The sequence below is a fragment of the Cylas formicarius genome, unplaced genomic scaffold (assembly GCF_029955315.1).
Source record: "Cylas formicarius isolate icCylForm1 unplaced genomic scaffold, icCylForm1.1 PGA_scaffold_4__25_contigs__length_36172078, whole genome shotgun sequence".
NCBI classification, from domain to species: Eukaryota; Metazoa; Arthropoda; class Insecta; order Coleoptera; family Brentidae; genus Cylas; species Cylas formicarius.
The window spans coordinates 10,994,741-11,018,349 of record NW_026844334.1 but is presented as its reverse complement, the minus strand read 5'-3'; the positions used below and the strand labels follow the sequence as shown (position 1 = coordinate 11,018,349).

The 23,609-nt window shown below is 37.1% G+C and overlaps 1 protein-coding gene across 1 annotated transcript in view; it reads left to right on the top strand.

The window, feature by feature from the left end:
* Positions 1-20,083, top strand: part of LOC132700662 (RNA-binding protein MEX3B) — a 74,941-nt gene extending 54,858 nt beyond the window's left edge. The window contains exon 2 of the mRNA XM_060668137.1: positions 12,785-20,083. Within this exon, the coding sequence (XP_060524120.1) occupies positions 12,785-13,791 (1,007 nt within the window). The 3' untranslated portion in view covers positions 13,792-20,083. The remainder of the gene's footprint in view (positions 1-12,784) is intronic.
* Positions 20,084-23,609: the final 3,526 nt, after the last annotated feature.

Sequence of the window (23,609 nt, the reverse complement as noted above, 5' to 3'; positions counted from 1 at the left end):
TTCTGGTATATTAACCCACCGTGCACGATGCCCATCGCGAGAAGGTTTTTCGAACCGATCTCCAGGAATTTATTACGATTTTTCAACGCGAACAAACCAGTTCTCTCTTGTAGTTATACACGCTCCAGATCTGTTTGTTAAGTCTCGTTTGGGCCGACATATTCAAACCATTTTTATTTGAGGCCGAAATGCTTTGGATACTTTGCGCACTCTCGCTACGCCCTGACGTATTGCTTTGGTATCATGGTGTGTAAGAAACCAATCCTTGATTTCCGCTCATGCGCGAAGTTTTATGCTAGTTGTCAAACACACCTTACAAAAGTGTTTTAACCTTTCCATGGACAAAAACTGACGTCTTGCAGTATACGGAAAAAACCTATGAGAAAACCACATCAGTCAAATTTCCTACGTTCTTCTAGTGCTTCTATTTTGTAATAATTGAGATTTCGGTTAGAGTTAAAACTTTTCTTATTAAATAAGTGACATTAATCATTAAAGTGCGTTTCTAAATTATACGGGGTAAGAAAACACAACGACCAAATTTAAAGATCGTCTATAAACGTACATAGAAAATTTGCCCACAAATAGATTGATAATATTTCAGGTAATCAATGTAGATAAATATTCCTATTGGAGTATTAAAAATTTTAGCATGTGCTGTTAATCTTAGTGACAACAGTAAGACCGATATAGCGAGTATATCATCGAGATTCAATTCTAATGAAACAAAACTCTAATAATTCTCGCTTATCAGTAAAAATGATAACACTAGTTTTACGGTACAAGAAAATGTTGAGTTATTGCAGAATGCCTAGAATGACCGACTATATTTGTATCATAGCAGAAAGTCAAGTCAAGTGTAACTTCCCAAAAAAAAAGTTCAGGAAGGTTAGCAAAATATTTGATTTCTATTTTAGACAGAATGTGAGGATGTGAATTTTGCCTGCAAAAATCATAACCGCAAAGTTACTTGAGGACGATGTCGTGTGTTTTGACGAAGAAAATCCTTGAAATGTATAAACCAGCATAATATTTTTTCTATGAATGAGAATTGAGACCCCCATTAAGGTTGTGTGGCAACAACAAATTGCTAGTGCAGGGAAAACTGATCCATCTGGTTCCATCTGGAAAAATAAAAAGATTAATAATTTTGGCATGCATTGTACATTTTACTTTTACAAGCATTGCGAATGTAGTGGTTTTTACTTTCCCTTAATGATAATTTACTGAAATTTTCATTAGCAAGCAGCACATATAAGGATTATCGCAACTCACCGTAGATGCAATGACATTTTTAATCATTTGCGTCGAACGGAAACAAGTAAAGGCTTATTTTAACCATTTCGATGATAAAATACCCATTTAGGTATTCAAATTTTGTTTTGGCTTTAATCAGCAAGTCAAGGTTTCGCGTCCTGTATGTGACACATCGGTAATGTTGTTTCCTAAACGGCTCACGTCTAGCGTCTCCGGTTCCTTACCTACATCAAGTTAATGTATTTCTCTCTTTTAAAATATTAAATAGGCATACGACCAGCTAGCTCTTTGATATTCCATCCTGTTGGCGAAACATATTTTATAACCGAATATCCGCGATAAAAATTGTTTTGAACGTCCAAAACGTCAATGTTTGAGATGCCCGTTCCAAAGGACGCAAAATATAGAACCATTTGGAAATCCGAAAAAGTGTGTCTAAAAAGAATTTTTAAATCACGTACCCACCCAACGAATTTGGCAATTTGGGTCACTGTAGTCTGCGCCACTGGCCTTCCTTAAAGCTTATTCCGACGCGTTACAAAATGTTTCGCACGTGAGGCAATATGGTTACTCTTGACATCCTTTGTTGACATATTATCGATTGTTTGGGTTATGTCACATCGATCGGTGTGTGGCCAATGCTGAACCGGAGAAAAATCAAGCAAAACTTTCGTTATGTTGTCAGGATTTGCGTGCTTTAGTGTCGGGCGACTTGGAACTCCTAGAGGATCTAAAGTACGAGAATCTAATAGTAAATGATTTTGCCCAAATTTAACCACATTTTGGCTGCTGTAGAGAATCACGCAATGATTTTACATTGTACATTAAAAGTCAAGCTAAAAGTTTTCATCTTGTGGCAGCTCATTTACCGGAAGCTCATCATTGGAATGGCAGAGAGTAAATAGTTTATAATCAATGGACAGTCCTAAAATACTCCTTGAGGAACGAAGATAAGTATCTCTTTGCTCAAGTATCGGGCCATGGAAGCGAATTTTATTTAAATAGATCCCGGAAGATATATATAGGCGCAAACGATGTCAAGCCAGAGGTAGACAACCTCTTGTGCAAGTTTGCCTCAAAACTGGCACTACGATCACGCATCGTGACAGATTTTGGGCATGCGGAATCCCGTGCCGTGCCAATTTAATTAACTTTTACCTACTAATGCGGTTAGGATGAATCGTCATGAATCTCGTCACCAAATAATACGCCGATTGACAATAAAGCTTAAAGGTACGCGTGATTTTTACGTGACATTTAGCCCGACTTGGAGAGAAATGTCTAGTTTCTCTTTTTGCTTTGGAAAAATCCGAAATGCTAGGTGTGAGTTTGCGTAAGTCCGACGATCAGTATGATTAATCGACAGCTTAAAGATGTGTCACTTGTTTTATGTTTCTTGGTGCGTCGCATTTCCCGATCCTCGTTTTTAGAAAATTGTATATATATATATATATATATATATATATATATATATATATATATATATATATATATATATATATATATATATATATATATATATATATATATATATATATATATATATATATATATATATATATATATATATATATATATATATATATATATATATATATATATATATATATATAATATCTAATAATAGCAAACAAGTCAATTATTTTCCTAGGATCAAAGCTTCTGCTCATAAAACTGACAAACAAAAGAAATCCTGCTGGAGTCAATTAATATCTTCAAAATTTATGAGTTCTCTCTGCGCTATGATATCGGACAATTCTTGTGGATCGAAGCTCCCAAGTACTCGAATTTATTTTTCGACTAGGATTATCTCAAATGTATCGTCGGTCTTTGATAGCAGATATCCTTTTGAAAAACTATTACAGCAATTTGAAAATATAAATAGAATATAATACAACTTTAGTTCAGTCCTCAATAGTATTGTCGTCTTCAGCGCTCTTCACAGTATGCCGACGCTTTCAGAAGCAACAATTCTTTTCTCAACTACCAGATAAAACGAAATTTCCTCGTCTTGAAATGGAAAAATCGTTTGTCGTGGTAAAAAGTCGGACCCCTGTGCGCGGCACCCCTGTCGTTACGTCCCTGGTGTCGGGCAAAAGTCAATCCCTCGCACAAAGAGTTCATCGGACTCGGCGCTGGAAGAAGACAATTTAAATTAAAATTGCGATTAAGCGTATATTTTCGCGACGTTACAAGACACCGAAGGCATTCGCGCGTGGGCCGGACAACATCAGAAATCACACATTATTGCACTTAATTTGACATAAGAAAGGATCATTGCCGAGAGAAACTGCGTATTCTTCATTCGGTGGTGTCGCTCGGGTTGTATACCTGGCCCGGTTAAAGTGTCATCCATTTTTTTACCGTTAGTTTTGGTTTTGTTCTTTCGCGCGGTTGACGCCCTGTATACGCTGAGAGAAGCTTTTCGTTACGACAACCAGAAAATTGCAGCAAGAAGTTGTAAAGCGCCAAGAACCAGTTTCAAAGTTTTCTTTTCTGCAATAGCAGAGTGATGCTAAGAGAACCTGATCTCCCATCTTAAAAAATATTAATGTACTACAAGAAACGGAAATAAGAATTAATATTGCAATTAAGGTTGACTTAGTTTTACTTACATTTATAAGAAATTACTGAAGTCTATAATAAATAAACGCCCAATAAAGTAGGCGCAAATGGCAGATAACGTCGTATATTTTAACTACTGCAGTTAACACAACATTACGCAAAATTTTTGATGGCGGCTGCGCATTAGATCCCAATTTGCAGCGGAAATGAATCCGAGAGAGATCTGTTTTTCCCTTTTTATATAATATTTGTATAACTAATAATAATTTTATACCTAATCACAAGAATTTAAACATCGTGTCGCTAGGCAACCGTCCCAACAACATTAAGGTTATGCAAATGACGTGATTGTGCAAGTACTGGACTGAACAGCTGACCGCCAAAGGGGTGTAGACTTTCTTTGTACGTGGTGTTTAGTTATGTGTTGATTTACTAATTATATTCCAAATAGAAAATTAGATGAAGTACACAAATAAAATGTGTAGTTTTTATTTTATTTATTTAGCAGTCGCAGTTTTCACTGCTCAGAATTTTTACTAATATGTATCTCAGTGTACAAAACGAAACCGAGTGGGATATAGAAAATATATTCGTCCGCTGCCAATGACACGCCGAAGAATGCCATCGGTACTCACCGTTCTTAATATAGTCTACGGCCTCCACGGAGAAGATTCTCGCAGCGGGAGATAAATCTCGCACGCAGCTTTTGTGCATTCACATTTTTTTTCCTCGGTTTATTAAAAATTGAATTATTAACGACGGCTCGCGGTTAGTGAAAATGTTTAGTTTGTTTTCTGCGTTTACGGTTTTACTTTGGCGGTAATTCCTTGCAGTTTTTATTCTTCCTTTACTTTTAAGATTTGTTTTGTTTTTTAATAAATTTTTGTTTAATATTTTAACTGCGTTTTATAGTATTACAATACCCGAATAGCTGGATTAAAATGTGGGTCAACTCCGATGGCATTTGATAATTTGTGGTATTTCCTAGCATGTTTTGAAAAATTAATGAAGATGTTCGGGATTCGATTTTTGAGAAAAGTTGAACTGTGAATCGCATCTTAATACGCAAATCGAAAGCTTGCATTTTGGAAAAACTTCCAATTCCAATTTTAGTATTTTTCAGAGTGCGCCAGTTGTAATATATGTGTGAAATTATTATTTGTTTAATATCTCAGTAATTAAAAAACTAAAAAAAGACATTGCCTATGATAAATCATTTTATTGGAAAGGAATAAAAACATATAAAAGTTTTTATTCCAGTTCAATAACCATTTCCTTCTATATTTTTTTTATCGCTTTAAGGACATTTTTTCCAAAAATTCACTATGATTGTCAAAAGTTTTATATTATTTGTTTTATGAGTTTAGCATTAACTCTAACTTTAAAGACGTATGCGCGAATAAATGTTTCCTTTGCATCAAAAATTATTATTTTCTTGTCTTAGTAAATTTGTCTCCTCTGTATATTTTTTCTAGTACAAACGGAGTAAATGTATATAGTAAAGAATGGTATTTTCTTCACACCTAATTCCTAGGTTAATATGAAATTCTTTTTTTCTTCGTCTAAAAAGATCCACTATAATATTCTACCCTATTTTCCATTCGCTGTAACCATTCTTGAACATTGTCCTCCGACAATGTTCGATTAATTTTGCATAGTTTGTCTGCCATTCCTCACTCTTTGCTTTGCTCAGGTAGATGTAGAAGATCTTCCCATCCTTCGTCTTTTTCTTGTGAGTCACAAGAAAAGACGACTATTTTTAAAAAAATATTTTGTCTAAGTTAATTTTGCTATTTATACTGGTGGACAGCGTTCGCGATGGCAGAAATTCTCTAAAAAGAAAATAAATATTCACAGAAATCACTTATGTTGCCCCAAAAATAACAATGTCCCTACATCTCAAAAAATTATGGTTTCACTAGTTAAATGAACGTATATCAAAACGAACTGGTGGGTGTATGTGTGTATTACTTTATACTTTTCTTTTAGATTATATCATATCTTGCTTGGTGAGTTTTGTGCCACGCTTTTTCCAATTTTTAATTTATGGCTTTGTTTTCAAGTTTAAAAATATCTTATCTTGTCGTTTGGGTCATATCGAAAATTGTTCCTTACATATTTTTAGGTTTGGACGTTTTGACAGTCTTGGGTTGCACGAATTTTCTTATTTATTGTTTCTTATATTTCAGTGTTTTCATTTCGGCTATAATTTAAAACAAAATTCCTATTAATTTGTGGGAGAAAAATAGTCCACTCCTCGGTGTACCATTTGCGTTGTTTTAAACAATAATTTTCAACTTCAATCGGCCGGCTAATTTGTTTTTTAAACTTTTCTTATACGATCGGGAACCGACAGAGATTCAGAAATCGAATCGCGCACGTATCGCTTCCTACCGCGTAGTGTCTTGCCAAAAATCGTCGGGGTCACAGTCATATTCGAGAGGATATACCGTGGAAAATTCTTTCAAAAATGCACCCGTTTAGAAATGTCACCGTGCTGGCCGGCATCCAGCCAGCTTCATTGCGTTCGTGTTTCACTTATTTCGTTAGCGCGGCCCGTCTAGCGTTGATCGTCTAGAAATATCTCTAGGGTAAATGCCATCTCTTGTAATAATAGCATCGATCAGTGGCGAACCGACGAAATCTCATTTCGCGGTTGATTTTTTCTTCTCTATCTGAACGACGATCTTTTTATCATGATGTGAAGTAACGTGGAGAACCCGGAGAAGTCAGGGAACGTATATAATGCCCATTTAGGGGATCATCAATCCCGACAATTTGTAAAGAGAATCACAGAGAACAGAGATATTATATCCAAGTTTCGTAACTAAACATTCGGTTTTGGAGAAATTGTAAAATTAGATTTAAAACATATATAATAATAAATTTAAGTTTTCCAGGATTCATGAATTAAAACCAACCTGGAAAGCATAAAAACGTCAGGGGTCTGTTTACAAACTTTTTGGATTCCTCCTGGTTTTTGGTTTAGTTTTATGTCGCAAAATTCCTTAAAAAATAGTGACACCACAAATGTCATTTTTCGCTAAATATTCCCTCTTCATCGTCAAATATATAGATATTATTTCACCAGAGTCCGGTAAACCTTAGAGAAAAATATGCACTCCATATATTTTGTTTTATCCATCCTAAAATTATTAAGTTTTCTTTGGATGTATCCAAAAAATGGGATCGACGCACGCCGCTGTGCTGACGGCGGTGACTTTATGTTATCAAGAATTGGTGCTTAACGACGTTGAAGATGCCGTGAAATGTTCCGCGTTTAATTTTGGACGTGTCAGCTATGCAGGTAGTTAGGCAACCAGATAAAAACAAATACTTGGGAGACCGTTTCATAACTGAAAAATGCGAGCGAGTAGGAGGCCCTCTGTCGCCCGTGTCAACACGAAGCACCCAGTTGGTGGACGTAAATAAACAAATGCCTAATTCCCGGTGCTACCACAAAGCCAGTTGTTGTACCCTTAAACGGATTCTCAAGAACATAACTTGAAAATGTAGCCACGTTTGATTTTCCATTTTGGTTTCACAGTTGCTGAAAATTTAACTTTTCGTTTATTATTTGAAATTTTTACAGTGTAGTTTTTTATAAATGAAATCAGCAGTTTATAATTCTCTACGAGTTCACATTCCATTGCGATTTCCAGGTTAGGTCTATAGCTTGATTAAAACAAGGAAACATATTTCTTATCTCAGCAGCAGAAAATTGATGTAAATGTAATATTAGAACATTACAATAATCGTCTAATAGGGAACTTGAACAAAATATTAATTTGAAAAATATTGCTTATGTTGCTTAATATTTTTTATATTAGTTCACAAGCAAAAATAATTTCGTAGTTGTATGTAACAATTATTAAAAAGTGTACAATTTAAATCCTCTTTGAAACGCGCTGTTATTGGCTGTGACCCGTAGTGACGTCAAATCGCTCGTTAAACTACGCGCCAGCCGGACGGTGATATAGGCAGGCCACTATAGAACCACAACACGTTAGTTTTGGTTATTTTAATTTTAATTTTAGTCTTGATTCTGTTATCTTTGTTTTGTATGAAAAAGGAAGTTTTGAAAATGACCGAAGCTAATTTTTTAAAAGGCCAATCTGATAATTTACCTTTGGAGAATACGTTTATGGTGACGTTTTACATACAAAACACCGAAAGTTTTTTTTTTTGCTGAGGTTCGCGGTGTTAAAGCTAAAAGGTTCATAGAAAATTTAGCCACTAGTTTTATACCCGTATAATATTGTAATCAGCGTAAAGTTTTCTAGTTTTTAAAATTCAAATGGTATATCAAATAAAATGTAAATTATTCAACAAAAAAAAACATTTTTTTTAAAGTAACTTAATAATTAATAATTAAGATAACTTAAAAGTGTTCTTTATTTTATATAGATCAGGAAGCCCATTCTTATGGAGACCGCAATAGGATAGGTGCAAGTTCGAAGGGTTAGAAATGTTTGCGCGGTTAAGGCTAAATTGACACCTGAACATAATGTTAACCAAAAACGACGGCTTTTATTTTAGTTCTTCTGGCGTTTTACGGGTTGTACTCAAACGCGATAGCACCATTTGTAATATTGTTTTCGTGTTGCTATAACATGTACCGTATCGATCGAAAAGCAGCGGTATGACGTCAAGCGCCCTTAGTGTCGTTTGAAAGGAATTGGTACATTGGTACAACTTGAATTGTTTATTGCAACTTAAATATATATTTTTTAAATTTGGGTTTTTTTTAATTATAATAAAATATTACCCTTACCCAATAATAGGGAGTTATATTTTATTGGTCGCTAGAGAGACGCTGACTTAGATTTTAGGGGTTTTATCATTTTCGACGTAAGATTTTGTATCGCAGCTAATTTTCAGTTCTGTTCATTGACGCAGGAGCGAATTTGGGGTTTTGGTTAGTTAGGGTTTGTGATTACCTTTATATTTTAAAATTAGGTATAGATGTGCAATCCTTGCGCTTCCGAAAAACAAAAACCAGTTAGGTCGACCTGTGCCGCCACCGTACTTGAAAAGCCCGCCACTAAATCATACGGTCGCGGGTGAAAAAAATTAAAACTGGTCTTTGCGACTGGGCCCCACAAAGGAACGATGTCTTAGAACGGAGGGTGGGGGCGCTGACGTATTCCCGGTTCTTTGTTCGGCCGTGGCCTGCCGCTGTGATTAAACGGTGCGCCACGATCTTTGTGAGCAACGCGCACGTCCATCCGATCAGTACATACAGGGTGTTGTTGAAATGGCGTCATATGGTTTAAGGATCGAATCTCAGGGGTTGAGGGATATAAAATTGAGCTTTTGTTAATTGATTCAGAACCTGCATATTGACCCGACTCCCTATGAATTAGTTGATTCCCGGAATTATATTCTAGTAGTCAAAAATTTGTTCTGTTGGTAGGCAACCACACTGTCCAAACTAGGAAATTTTCTGTGGAACTGCGGAACGACGAGTTAAATTACTAGTTAATACTAATTTTACACTAACAATTTCTTCATGAAGTTGGCCCACTAACAAATTTGACGGTGCAATGTACCACATTTACCACTGGCTCAGTCAAGCTCTGAAGAAGCCAAGAGGATGATTGGCAAAACGTCAGCAATTTCGACGCAGCAAAAACCGACGCAGGAGGCATCCAGAAGCTTTGTAAAAAGTATCACAGTAGCCTGTGGAAGTTGCTTTGAAAAACTACGAGTACTGTTAAATGACATTTGAAAATCATCAATTGCTTCATGAATCCATTGTCATTTTAAAACCAGTATAACGGAGATAAGGACCAGTCTCGACTTCGTGGCGAGGTCGAGATTCTCTCGTTACGCTGTGTGATGTCATTTGAATAACACCCTGTATATGTATGTCCGCGTCTCACGCCTCATATCGGAATCGTTTGTTTGTTTCGTCCGCGGCCAACTTGACTCGGAACGACATAAACATTCACCCGGGCAAGGTCGTAAAAGAGCTCTCTCCCCGATAAGTCGCCAGTAGTATTTTAATTAAAAATCCCGACAGCATCCGCGAAGGTTGTCCTCGCGCTGGATGCAGAATGCCGGCGTCGTCGCGTTTTCGCACGGCCAAGAGTCTGGGAGATCGCGCGCCGCCACAAGGTGAATGCGACTGACCTGCCGCGGCAGGTTGAAGGGCGTTGTTATTGCTTTGTCTGCCCGACCCGGTCCGTTCATCTCTCAGACTTGGTGCCGATTTACCCGATCATATTAATTATGTACCGAACGAGATCGGGTCGGATTTTATCTTTTCGTGCCGCAGCCGCCGCCGCCGCCACCGCCGAGGCATAAAAAATATGCGGCACAAAAGTTGTAGTACACACGGCAATCGTGAATTGGTTCAAGTACACCGCCGGCCGGTGCCTTGGATGAGCGTCTCGAAGCGTTTGGGTCCGATTTGGAGAAACTTCAGTCAAAGCTCTTGCCTGAACCAATAATAATTTAGACATTTTTGCGAATACAACAGTTGTATGGCATGCACTTACACTACTAGCTGTCCGTTCGGCGCTAAGATGATTTGGTTCTGCGAAATATTTTGGGAACTAAGATGGATAAGAGTGGACGAACAACAAAGGAAATAAAGGGTCCATAAGGTTTCCACATTAAAATAATAAAAAAAACTCGGAAGAATATAAAAATATACACACATTTTTATTTGCCATTTTAGATTAGTGTATTACAATTTAGTGTGAAAGATGATGTCATTCAAATGACCCCCGCGACTCATGTGCCATGACGTAATTCGTTTATTGAAATTTCCTATCGCTTTTTGGCACAATTCAGGTTCTATGCCGGCTATTACGCGTCTAATCTCCTGTTTCAGCTCTGGAATAGTGTTTGGTTTATTTCTATACACTCTGCTTTTTAGATATCCCAAAAAAAAATCTAGGGGAGTAAGATCACATGATCGCGGTGGCCAATTGATATCGCCGTTACGTGAGATAATCCGACCAGGAAACTTGCCCCGCAGCAATTGCATCGTTTCTCTGGATGTGTGACAAGTGACTCCATCCTGTTGGAACCACAAATCTTCAATGTCCATACCTTCCAACTGCTCCCAGAAAAAATCAGATTTCATGTTTCGATAGCGAACACCATTAACCGTAACAGCGTTCTCCGCATTATCCTCGGAAAAAAAAGTGTCAATTATTCCTCCGCACCAAAATGCGCAAGAAAACAGCCACTTTTTGAAAATCACGTGGCTAAACGGAATACTCCGAGCCATGTCAGCCTACAATCAGGGAAGATCGAAAGGAATAGAAACTGGGAACTGGAAGGCGTAGGACGCTTAGAACTGGACATGAAATATTTTGGACAATGGAAGTTACAGTAGTACCTGATCGTCTGATCGTACTACTCAGTCTTTATCGGCACGAAGTCAACAAATACTCTGAGCCAGATTCGCCATTCGCTTCCTCTTTTCAACTTTATTTCAAGTTAAAAAATTGCAATCCAGAAATGTATGTTCGAAAATGATATGAATGACCTGTTCAAGGAGTCCTTACTATGATATTTTTAACGGCCATTTACCTATATTAATATGTGTATGTAACCAACAATATATTATTACTAACTAAACTTTCATCGCTGCTGGTACAATTTGGTCATATATTTTAGGCGATATTTTTTTTTCATTTTTTATTATCAAGCACCTAATTTTCACTAATAGCAACGTTGCAAATGATCTCCAATGTTTACAAAGAAATTTATTGGAATTGCAGATACCCGAATTCCAGTTACTGCTGGAAAATCGAATCGGATTATTTCACAATGTCAGTTGAAAATAGAAATTAATTTCATTAATGGTTCTTGACAATTTGGTGAATACCTCGGATATTTTGTTGTAACTGAAGGAACACATTAGTGAGAAGCTACTTAGATTAAAGCCAACGAATTAAAATGTATCCTTCGTATTACAGTTCAATGTTTGTTCGGACATTATTTTGCCCGTACTTGTGGACTACCTTTCTGCCTTGCAGATTTAAATAAAATACCATTAACCTATTTTGCAAAACCTTAATATTTTTCAGTAATATTAATGTAATTTTTGCGTTTCCCGAAAAAAAATGTATTCCCGCAGAATCCCTCAATAGCGACCACCCTTGGGGAATCAGATATTGGTTGTTTGAGAGGGTTCGTCGCTTAAAAGGAAAACACAGAAATTAAAGGAAACGCTGGTATTTTACAATATTTATTCATTCATAATATTGGCAGCCTTACAAAACCAATTATGAACAGTCCTTCGGTTTTAGAAAAATGTCTTGTTTAATCATAATTACTACCGTCTCGGTGCAAATTTTTAACCTCTGTTTTGTAACGTCAAGCTAACTCCAATCTTAATCACATTAAACTTTTCTACTAATTTCATAGTCCTCACTTTGATTCAGAGAAAGACGTTTTCTTTTTGTGGTCATACTCAATATATTCAGGGGCTCGGATATTCGGTATTCCCGAACATTTTATTGCTTTTTATGAAGGGTGGTGTTTACATTGTCGTCCACTAGGAAATTCCCATAATGGGTTTTTTATCTGGCAATGCAGATTTTTTATTGAAATAAGTTTAATAAACAACCGAAACAGTTATATATATATATATATATATATATATATATATATATATATATATATATATATATATATATATATATATATATATATATATATATATATATATATATATATATATATATATATATATATATATATATATATATATATATATATATATATATATATATATATATATATATATATATATATATATATATATATATATATATATACCTTGTCTTAGGAGGAAGCAAGTCTCCCTTATAATAAGCTTTAGGCTTTCGGACGAGACGCCCTGTATATATTTACATATGCCGCTAACCCGCAATTACGCAAACAAGTTTCCGCTTCGCTAACGAACGTGTTTTGACGGATCGTTTGTTCTTTGTTGCAGGTTGCAAAATCAAAGCCCTTCGCGCGAAAACCAACACGTACATCAAGACGCCCGTGCGCGGGGAAGAACCCGTCTTCGTCGTCACCGGACGTAAAGAGGACGTCGCCAAGGCGAAGCGCGAGATCTTGTCCGCTGCCGAGCACTTCTCGCAAATCAGGGCTTCCCGCAAGAACAACCTGGCCGGCCTGGGTTCGGGCGCGAGCACACCCCCGGGTCCTCCGGCCAACATCCCCGGCCACGTGACCATCCAAGTGAGGGTGCCGTATCGCGTGGTAGGTCTGGTCGTCGGTCCCAAAGGTGCCACCATCAAGCGTATCCAGCACCAGACTCATACGTACATCGTGACGCCCAGCCGCGATAAGGAGCCGGTATTCGAAGTGACCGGCTTACCGGAGAGCGTAGAGTCGGCCAGAAGAGAGATCGAAGCACATATCGCGATGCGTACCGGAAACGGCACCTCCATCAACGGTTTGCCGAGTCTTGGTGGTCTAGATGAGACCGACCTGATCGCGTCCCTCTGCAAATCCGGTCTGAGCTCGATTTTGAACTACATGGAACCGTCCGCTGACGCGTTCCCTACGATGACTTCGTCGACGGGAAGCAGCGGTGCCTTTTCCAGCTCCGGCTCGTGTTCCAGTAGTTCGTCGAGCACCGGTCGCGATTTGGGCACCATCTGGAGCGCAAACGATCGCGACGAAGGGTTAGGTGACTCGCCGAGTTTCGATTCGTCGACCGCCCTGTCGAGTATCTGGTCGTATCCGACCGTGTCGGTACCGTCGAGGCCGTCGCCGGCGAATAGCACCAGTCCGGCGGATTCGCTGCTGTCATCGAGCACCAAGTGCCTGGTGTGCACGGACTCGAAGGTCACCCACGCGCTGGTGCCTTGCGGCCACAATTTCTTCTGCGTGGATTGTGCCAACAGGATCTGCGAAGGCAGCGACGCCCAGTGTCCTGTGTGTTCCCTGCCCGCCATCCAGGCCATTCGCATATTCTCGCCAAACCCTTAAGTTGTTGTTATCGACAGATCTCGCTCGAATCTCCCGACGTTTCCACCACATTCCCTGGGCGAGCGCCCCGTGTTCAGCTACGGTACCGCTTCTTCCCTTTCGCCGACGTAACTATATATTTATATATATATAATACAACGAATGCTGACTATGTTCGACTCTTTTATTATTATTATAATTATTATTGTTGGGTAGATTTTTTTTGCTGTTGAGTTGTTCCCGGAAGTCGAAGGCAAAGGGAATGGGCTGGCCCGTCAGCGTAGTCATCGTATGCCAGTTTTTTTTTTCATATTTCCTTATTGTATTACCGTTTTTATGTAGTGTTAGAGATCAATTCGGTTTTATTTCGGTATTGTGTTGTCGTGTTATTGCCTCAAATCGATTGCTTTCGTAGTAAATACCCCCTTATATAAAAGACATGAATTCGCGACTAGTAACGTAAATTTATATGATATCGATATATAAGTATTTCGTTATTTTTTTAAATATATTTTTTTAATTTTTCGCCATGTGAACTTATCACATTATTGAAGTCTGAAACAGCAATTCTCAAAATATTATTTAAGTAATAAAATATTTAAAAAGTTATAAATAATAGAGAGCGTAAATATAGCGAAAAAAAATGAAAAAATTAAAGGATATAATATATTGATAATATGGGAGTGAGAATTTTTTAGCGTTGATAGGCGAGAGAAAGTTTCCTTTGTGTCCGTTTCCGGTGCATTTCGAGAATAATTGAAAAGGATGCGCGCGCCGCTGCCCGGGGGGCCATTCGGCTGTGATCCCCGCGTTAAACTGCCAATCGCCGAAGACGCGCGCCCGCGCCCTGCCCCCCTCGCACCACCCTAATAACAAAATACATATCCCTTATTGTTAGTTGATCACTCATTGTTGCTATTGTTCTGTTACGTGTGATACATATATATTTCTATAATTATTATTCTTATCGCGTACGATATGAGTTATATAAATAAATAAATTAATTATTTAAACCGTGCGCGCAGGGTAGCGGGTTCGATTCTTTCGGTGCCGTTTGATGATTTTCCCCTTCAAAAACAGTTAAAAAACGTTTTTCTTTATCTTCGAAAATCTCGTTTTGTTTCGCCCCTTCGTCCCGCGTAATTCTTTCGTTTCCCGGTTCCCCAAAATCGCAACACAATAAAAACGTCAAGGCCCCCCCGCGGTGACGCGCGCCCGCGCGGCTTTCCCCCCGCGAAACCGCCCCCGGTCCTTCAGTATTCACGCCGCGGTCGCATTTTTTCTCTCAGCGCTGCGCGCGCAACCCCCCCGCATCGCCCCACCTCACCGTAGACAATTCGCCCGACCGAGCGGCGCAGAACGATTATTATGCGCTTATATTATTACTTATTAATATATGTATTATTATCTATTATATATATTTAAATATTAAGAAGCTATATTTTGTTTTTATTTATTTTTTTATTGTAGAATTGGGAAATTATCGTTATTAGATAAATTATATATATTTTATTATTACCTATATTAATATTATCCTTGCTTGCTGGGTCTGCGCCATCGGTCGCGCATGCGCGGGCACGCCCCTCCCCCCGCTTCCTCTTAGATTGTTTATACGTACATTGTATATAAGTTGTTGTTTTATTAGCTATTAAAAACCATATTATACTTATTATTATTTTATTTTTTTACATATTTTTGTGGAGATATTTAAAACTATGGATGTTAGTACAAGTTCATGTTCACAGTGTGTACCGAGTGACTGTTTTCAAATATGTAGTTTAATTATTAGATTTTTTTTGATTAGTTAACGGGGGCGTTTTCGGGGACACGGCTACCGAATCGAACCAGGAAAACTTGCCACCAAACTTCTTATCCCACAAGCTTACCACAACCCGTCAATTAAAAATGGAAATAACACGCAGACTTATATTCTCGCGCACGCGCAATGCGCATTACACCAGCCATAGTCGCGCACTGGAAACGCCCCGTATATTTATATTGATATTTTTACTTATATTAACTATTTTCGAAGTGATTTTTTTTATTGATTTTTTTACTATAGATGTATAAGCGTGTTTTCTATTTAGAAATTTATGAATTTAGAACGATTTTTTTTACGTAGCGACTGACCTTACGCTTAGGAACGAAATTTTTTTTGCTTACCCGGCCGCCGTCTACCGGGGGGTCGATCGCACTCCCCGCGCGGTCAGCCTCGGCAAATAATTTTAAGACACTGAATTTTTATAAGTTTAATTGCTACCAAATAAAATAAATTTCGTGATTTATATATTTTTGGTTTTGTTTTTGTTTTTCTTTTCCGCGTTCCTTGATTTTCGATTCAGTTTCGTTACGTTACGCGCGGGACCTGACATTACCCACGCGGGGTTCTACTATACAGGGTGTCCCGAATGGGACAATACGATTTTAGCGCATCCCTGTCCTAAAGCATCCGAGTTTTGCGATTCTAACAAATTTTAACGTCATTATTTTCACAACCAAAAAAGAGTTTATCTATTTATGTAAAAAATCGTTTTTTGGAGTCTCCAAGCGCAAAAGTTGGCGATGGTTCTAGTTGAGGTTATGTCAGATCGCGCTAGATGGCGTTCGTTTTGATTTTGGCGCATGAGAATTTTTACGTAGCCGTTGTTTTCGGTGGTTTGATGTTGTCCGTTCATCATCATTAATAAAATGCATGTTAGTGAGTACTGTAGAGTCTAGACCGTAGCTCTCGATGCACAATTTTTGTAAAAGAGAAAAACTAGAAAAAAAAGTGAAGTAATAAATCGCGTTTTATATTTTAATAACATATATGAAACTATTTTAGTATGCGTGAATTTAGATGTAGCGACTTTAAATGACATTTTGCATTTCGAGGAATAAAAATTAATAATAAATAATATAATGCTCAATACGGTTGGGAGGAGGGTAAGCGTATTTCGGGACGAAGAATGACGCCGGTCTCTTTAGGTAAAGAAAAATAACAGTTGGATTGGTTTATATGTGAAATTTGTATATTTATATTATGTAGGGTGTAGGTAAAGTGCAATGTTAGGAAAAAAGCTTTCAACCCGGGCGTCGTTCTCTTGGGCATGACTTTTGCAGGTGCTGTAGCAACCGATAGTTTTATTAAAAAAGTCTTCCCGCCCGAAACACCTTTTATCTTTTATAATATATATATAATCTCATTTTAAATAATATATTACGTAAGGGTACATGTTCTTGGTACGCAGGAGTGAGCCGATTTTCAAGCACTCGCGCATTTCCGCTACGATACAGCCCACGAAACAATAAAATGGCCGCCGTTTCAAAATCCGGTGACAGAATACGTAACTTTCTCAGCGACCCCTTTGGTAAATGTCACTGGTTCTCGATGGGCGGGTCATACATATATAGCATGTCCAAAGTATGAATAAAAATGGCAAAAATTTTATCATGGGTCGCTGCTAGAGCCTTTTAACTTGGAGAAAGCTACGTTGGACTTGCTATGCTTTCGAGTAGCGCGTTTTTGTTTTGGCCGGACTTTTTTGACACTTAGCTAGATGAATTATCGTAATCGACATCACTCTTTCTATCGCCGATATGTTTCCTCGTAGGCAGCTTAACGCATCGGCTATACAAAACGACTGCGCCGCAGCAACACACACCACCAAATTCCCAAATCACACTGTATATTAGTATATTCATATACAGGCCTAACTACAATATTTAAGTAATAATATCTATATTTCATATTTAATATATTATACACATAAAAAGGAGTAATTTTTCAGATAGAATAAGAAATATTATAGATGTTTTTTTTAGAAAAGAAAAGCTGTATTTATACCGATAAGTTTTCGTACTTTTTGTAGCCTCCTGTAAAAGACGTCAAGCTTAGGGTCGCAGGTTCATCACCCCTACGCGATTTCATAGGGTTGTCGAGCATATTTGTATACGCCTACTGTTACTCTGACACCACTACTACGCATTCGTCTGCCGAATTAATTCTCATGAAAATAAGGACAATCCGCAATTTTATAGGGCTTGATAAAAATGTATATTTTGGACCCCTTGTGGACACCATCGTTTAGAACGCAGGTACTTTTTCATCTGACCTGATGGAAGATGTGATTAATACTAAGCCGTATTCAGCATAACCTACATTAGAAAAGTTGAGCTTGAAAAGTAATGTATTGTTATAATTTCAATTTTTTGCTTTTAACAAAAAAGAATGCCGTGAATCCTCTTGGTTAGTTTCGAGCTCTTTGTTACTCTGAAGGGGATACGCTTTGGTTTTGACCTTGACCTTGGCAATTTTCATGAGAAATAAATGCCGTACATATAGGGTCGTTCTTTTGATAGATACTAACAACAATGCAGCCCCATGATATCAAAATTTTGTCTTCTAATTGTAACTTAAAGCAATAACGTAACGAAATAACTAGTGACGTAAAAGGTTTATCTATTTATCTACATTTTAAAGCTAATTACTATATTTATATAAGGGTAGAGTAGAGCATATTTTACTGACGTAGAGAAACAACTTACGACCCTAGCAGTCACCCGCTCAGCATTTATATTTAAATACTATGAAAATTATTAAACTATAATATACTAAAATATATTTAGCAGCAAGAAAATGTTAAAAAGAGTATTTCTATATTATTGATGTGTGCGAGATTGGATGTAATCTATATTAATGTTGGGTTTTGCCGTTAAGGAGATGTATTTAATAGAAGAAGAATTGCGGTCTTTGTAACTGTCTGTCTTGCTTCCACCTACCAACCGATTTGGCGTACCGTACTGCAAAAATTGAAATACCGTAAAAAAAACGATATTGACGAACACGTTATTCAAGAAAGCTTCCCCTGCTAAAGAATATAATTATTTTTACTAAACGGAAAACATAGCACAATAATGTCACCATATCAAAGCTTTACTGTGATTCGTAAGACTGACTTAATGTTGTTTTTGGACTAGAAAATTAAGTCTGTACATCTAAACATGAATTTAAGAATTTTTTCTGTGTCGTGCAGGGTATTATTCGCCCGATACGTTTTTTTTGTTTTTAAACGGAAACGTGGGAGCACCGACAGTTATGAAGCAAACCGACAGAACTACCTAAGCGTATCGTGTGAGTGTTTTTCCAATTAAAAAAAAAATAATAGAAAATATTTAGATACGTTTCTATCACAACTTATTAAGTATACTATTGAACTATATTAACTGCTGTAAGAATTTTGTATTTGGTATTCGACAGGAACTCCATTTTGCTTTCGCCACACCTGAGCTCGTTGAGGTGAAATGTGTTCCGTGAAGACGGTAACATGTCACCTCAACAACGCATAGTACTTGCACATGATCACAACAATATATTGGGGAACATACAAAAAATATTTAAAAATTAAACATCGATTAAAAGTGGATTCTAAAATGTAATGAAAGAAAAACATATTTATATATATCGCAAATCTGGTGCCAAAGACAAAAGTTACTAAACTATACGTTACACACTCGTGAATTTATTTATTTAAAAAGCAATAATATAACCGAACAACATCAATATCCGCGTTAAGGTTTCCTATATACAATGTTCAAGGTTAAGAGTATTTTATAAGGAAGACAAATATTTTGGTGACCAATGATATAACTCTTTTTCATCCTCTTCGAGATCGTACACCACTGTTCGCTTCTTTCCTTTGGCTTGTATTCGGATTTTGTTACGATGTCAAAAACAAAAGAAAATTAACAGGCACACGCAATTTTGCGGAGCGCTTTCCAATTTTGACGCCACCGACACCGACATAACCTAAAAGTCTTTACGTGGGCCGCTCCGTCGCGTCGCGCGTGTATCGGCGACAGTTTAGAGGTTAGAAGTTCGTTTGTTTTTGGCGTTATACTTATCTCTAACCGCTGCGTGTTTTCATTTTCCTATATTAGGCTAGCGATCTACTTTTTGTGCAATATAATATGTGTACTCCGTATATTGTCATTTGCATGCTTGACGCCGTTTAATTGGAATTTTCATGGTAGTGTCTATTTTATCCCGATTTGGGCGGGACTCGCTGTCAAGTATTTCGACGTGGTTCATTATAGTCGACATCAGAACCAAACATCTAGGTTCGAAGCGGATAGTTGACGCCGAATCCCGTCCGAATTATTTAGTGTCCAAAATCTATTCTATCTACGTTGAGTGTCCGATGTGGAACATAAACCGATTTCTGTTTTTTCGTTTCGATTGGTTTGTCATTGAAACTTCAAAAAATCATATATTTTCCCAAAAACGGTGTTTGGTTTGTTAGTGCGTCATGATAATCTATTGAGAAAAAGAAATTTTTAAAAATATATAAAAATAAAATTTGCGCGGGTTCACCTTCGGGTCCGATCATTTTCTCCGTAAAACATCCCCCACCCGAGAACCTTCCCCCCGAGTGAACCCCGACGGCCTTCAGTATTTATTAAAGGAATTTTGCTTAAAGTATACTAAAAAAAAATAGATATTTTTGCAGACGATATTTTTTAATTATTATGAAAATTAAAATTTATTTTTTTTATGGATTTTCGAAGTTCCACTGAACGTGTTCTCGATGTCAAATATTTATAATTATCGTAGGTAAACGATCCGTGAGTTTTTCGAACGGCGCGCGATTCGATTGTTTCCCCGATGGGGGTGCAATTCTTTCGCGCGGTCGCGTATTTATATCGATTGTTAATGTGAGGATGTCTAAGAAAAGTGAGTGTATGTCCCAATTATTATAACCTTATCCCCCGTATATTATATATTTTAAAAATTATTGCTAAAACATATACGTAGCAGATATACATACCAAGATATGTGTAATATGCGGTTTCAGTATTTTGTACGAGTACACGTTTTTCGGAAATAAAATAAAAAATATATTAACTAATGATATAACTTTCTACATAACTATTAAAATACATATAATGAATGTTGCTATACCATTATTACGATACTTAATTTATTTTATCATACACCAGTAAATGATATATACATAGGTATATTATTATATATAGCGAAAATTATAATTATGATAATAAATAATATTTGTATTCAAATTTTGGTATTTTATTACATCATACTTGTTTTACCGGTGTCCCTGTTTTAAGCATCGGAAGGTTCTCCCTTTGGGGAATCATCGGAACAAGGTTATAGCTTCCAATACTTATTTGTGACTTACTAATATTTTTCTTTACTGCAAAATTGGCCATAATTTGCAAAATTATAAACGGCAAAAATATTTTTCTTCTCCCGTCTGTAAAATATTTACCACGTCAGTTTCGTTTCCCACGGATCCGAGCCACTTCGGACATTTCCGGGACTTTACCGCACGAGTTTGGGAACAATCGGATGTTTTCGGAGATATTTCCCACGCTTTGGTAAACGTTTTAAGTCACACGTTTATTAAACATTCGCTCCGCTCATGTCAAATAAACTTGTAAGTCAAATGCCGTTTACCGCACTTGTTGCATAATTTACTATTTTTAGATACCCATATAGCCAGTACGGTAAAAATTGACGCGACTTGGGCGACTATGATATTTTCGTAGACAAGTTCCAACCACTAACCTCCATTTTCTTTCTAACCAACGATTTCCACACACTTAAAGAGATCTGCGAGTAAGGTGAGAAAATACTGCCCCAAAAATATATCGTATATCAAACGATATACGATAGTGGCAAAAGATCCGTTAAATAACTTTTGATAGTAATTTGTAACTAAATTTGTTTAACATAAATTGTTAATTGAAATTATTTCGTATAGGACAAATTTATAGATATTCCTCTTATGTGAAAACGTTTTTTTGGAGAAAAAATTTGCGGTTAAATGCGATTTACAGTTATCGGGCATTATAAACGAAATGTCTATAATTTTGAGTAATGTCATAGAGCAATAATATACAGGATGTTTCAAAAAAAATGTTTCATAACTGATGGGAAAATTTCTCACGTAAAAATATAGCATATTATACAATAAGTGCAATAAACGGCATTTGGACTCATGAGTTTATTTGACACGAGCGGAGCGCAGCGGGTGACTTAAAAAGTTTACCCAACGTGTTGCATACTATACTTTTCCTACGACCGTTACTCTCTGGGTAAATTTTTGAAAAACAAAAAGAATACATTCACTGACATGAGCGTCAGAATTGACAAATGTCAAAAATCAAGCCGTGCGGTAAAATCTCCAAAAACATTCGATTACCCCCAAACCCGCCTGGTAATATCCCAGAAATGTCCGAAGGGGCTCGGATCAGTGGGACAAGCAACTCACGTGGTAAAGTGACGCTTTTCGCACTCTATAGTATTTTACAGAAGGCAGTACAAAAATACTATTTTTTATAACTTTTACAACATAACATAACAAGCTAATTGAGGTCCACGTAAATTTTAGTGTAAATTTTTGCTATTTACAATTTTCCAATATAACAGTGTAGAAATTACCGCTAAAATACCCTGACAAATTAAATTATGCTATAAGATAAATTTATTATTTTGAGAGCTAAAATGTCAGTTTGCGTTCCGTGGACCATTTTTCATTTTCGGTTAAAAGATAGAACAAGATAAAAAGTAGAAAATAGTTGTAGTAATTCTTTTGGTTTTCTAAATTCGAAATAAAATACCCTAAAATAGATCAAGCGTGTCACTTTAAGAAGTCAGCTTCTTTATCGACGGTACAGAGCCAATTCGGACATTTGCGATACTTTAGTCGCGGATTCGGGACCTTTCGGATATTTTCGGTAGATTTTAGCCAAGCTTGGAATTCACAATTCACATGTTTTATAGAAAACAATAGTATTGAACACGTTGATAGATTTATTCAGTCCCTCGTTTGTTAAGCACTGTGACTAAAATGCGTTTGGCGAAATTGGTTGGTTTTGATGCAAAATATCATATTATTATATCTCCCGCCAGGTGTTCGTAAATCCGAATTTTAATTGCAAAGTGCAACTAAATTTACCCCATTTAAAACATATTTTGAATAGGTCAATGTTGAGACATCTTACAACTGACAACTGACAAGCAGTTTCTCTAATCCAAAGTTTCCAATTTCATAAATAAACAAATTTTTATTTTAATTTTCCAAATTTCAATGTCTTGTTCTTTGAGTACGAAGATTAAATATCCAAAATTCAGAATTTTTATTTATGCATATAATTGAAAACTTCCTCCTAGTGGAGAAACATTTTGGGCAAATGGTGGGGGCGATGGTGAGCCGGAAGGTGGATTAACCTCCGAATTGAAAGTGCTTTGGGTACGACTCTGTCTAAACTAGTTTTCGAAGCGCTAAACAATCGAGCTCTGCAGCCTCAACTTTTCGAATCGTTTTAATGATCCAAATGCACCGCTTTGTTTAATCTCCAAAAATCAACCGCTTATATAACTTTTAGTTCGACGCGTCGCGCGAGGGCGGAAAGTTCCTGCAAAGTAAACAGAAAACTCGAGGGAGCATCATTCACTAGACGGGAGAGTCGTCCCACAATAATTCAAAAAAATTATTCACTTAATAAAGGCCGACGAAAAAAAAGTGCCTGAATTAATAATAATCTCTTTCCATCCCTCAAACTATATTCCCGACCGCACGCCTGTTCTCTTCAGGACGTCGCCATTTAAAGCGGATTTACAGGAGCAAGATAAATTATGGCGGATTTCGGTGAAAGCGTACGGGGCACGTGCTGCAGAAAGGCCTCTCTGAAGGGTCTGCGGGATTTCACAACGGCCACCTACCCTTCAAAGAGGAGCACGATAAAAAGCGAATTAATCTACGACCGACCGTGCTGACGTGAATAAAAATGAGCGATTTTAAGCAGTTACTCTCCATTCTGTTGTGTCATGAGTG